Source organism: Aureococcus anophagefferens (assembly GCF_000186865.1).
Source record: "Aureococcus anophagefferens unplaced genomic scaffold AURANscaffold_1986, whole genome shotgun sequence".
NCBI lineage: Eukaryota > Pelagophyceae > Pelagomonadales > Pelagomonadaceae > Aureococcus > Aureococcus anophagefferens.
In genome coordinates, this window is record NW_008706613.1 from 1 (window position 1) to 1110 (window position 1110).

The window sequence follows — 1110 nt, forward strand, 5'->3', positions numbered from 1 at the left end:
AAAGGACGCGGCGTCGGCGAAGCTCCAGGCGCGGTACCGCGGCCACAAGGAGCGCGCGAACCCGTCGGAGCCCGAGCACGTGAAGCAGGACAAGTCCGCCGCGAAGCTCCAGGCGCGCATCCGCGGCAAGAACGAGCGGACGAACCCCTCCGAGCCGGCGCACGTCAAGGCGGAAAAGGACGCGGCGTCGGCGAAGCTCCAGGCGCGGTACCGCGGCCACAAGGAGCGCGCGAACCCGTCGGAGCCCGAGCACGTGAAGCAGGACAAGTCCGCCGCGAAGCTCCAGGCGCGCATCCGCGGCAAGAACGAGCGGACGAACCCGAAGCCCCGGCCGGCGAAGATGACGCGCCAGGAGTCGACGAAGGCGACGTCGCAGGGCCGCAAGGACCGCGTCTCCTTCCTGAGCGGCGACGACGAGGCGGCGTCGAGGCTCCAGGCGCGCATCCGAGGACACAACGAGCGGACGAACCCGAAGCCGCGGCCCGAGAAGGCGGCCAAGCCCGAGCCCGCGCCCGAGCCGGACGCGGACCAGAGCGCGGCCGCGTCGAAGCTCCAGGCGCGCATCCGCGGCCACAACGAGCGGGCCAATCCCTCGGAGCCGGAGCACGTGAAGCAGGCGAAGGCGGAGCAGGCGGAGAAGGACGCCGCCGTGGCCAAGCTCCAGGCCCGCACGCGCGGCCATCAGGAGCGGGCGAATCCGTCGGAGCCCGAGCACGTCAAGGCCGAGAAGGACGCGGCCTCGGCGAAGCTCCAGGCGCGATACCGCGGTCACCAGGAACGCGCGAATCCCTCGGAGCCCGAGCACGTCAAACAGGCGAAGGCGGAGCAGGCGGAGAAGGACGCCGCCGTGGCCAAGCTCCAGGCCCGCACGCGCGGCCATCAGGAGCGAGCGAACCCGTCGGAGCCCGAGCACGTCAAACAGGAGAAGGAGGAGGCCACGGCGAAGCTCCAGGCGCGGATCCGCGGCCACCAGGAGCGCGCGAACCCGTCGGAGCCCGAGCACGTCAAGGCCGAGAAGGACGCGGCCTCGGCGAAGCTCCAGGCGCGATACCGCGGTCACCAGGAGCGCGCGAATCCCTCGGAGCCCGAGCACGTCAAACAGGCGAAGGC

At 71.9% G+C, this 1110-nt stretch overlaps 1 protein-coding gene across 1 annotated transcript; it reads left to right on the plus strand.

The window, feature by feature from the left end:
* On the plus strand, positions 1–1093 carry AURANDRAFT_69490 (hypothetical protein; the record flags this gene model as incomplete). Its single annotated transcript, XM_009045260.1, has 1 exon — positions 1–1093. A coding segment is annotated over one exon (1093 nt), but the record flags the coding sequence as incomplete, so codon positions are not given.
* Between the last annotated feature and the right edge of the window lie 17 nt (positions 1094–1110).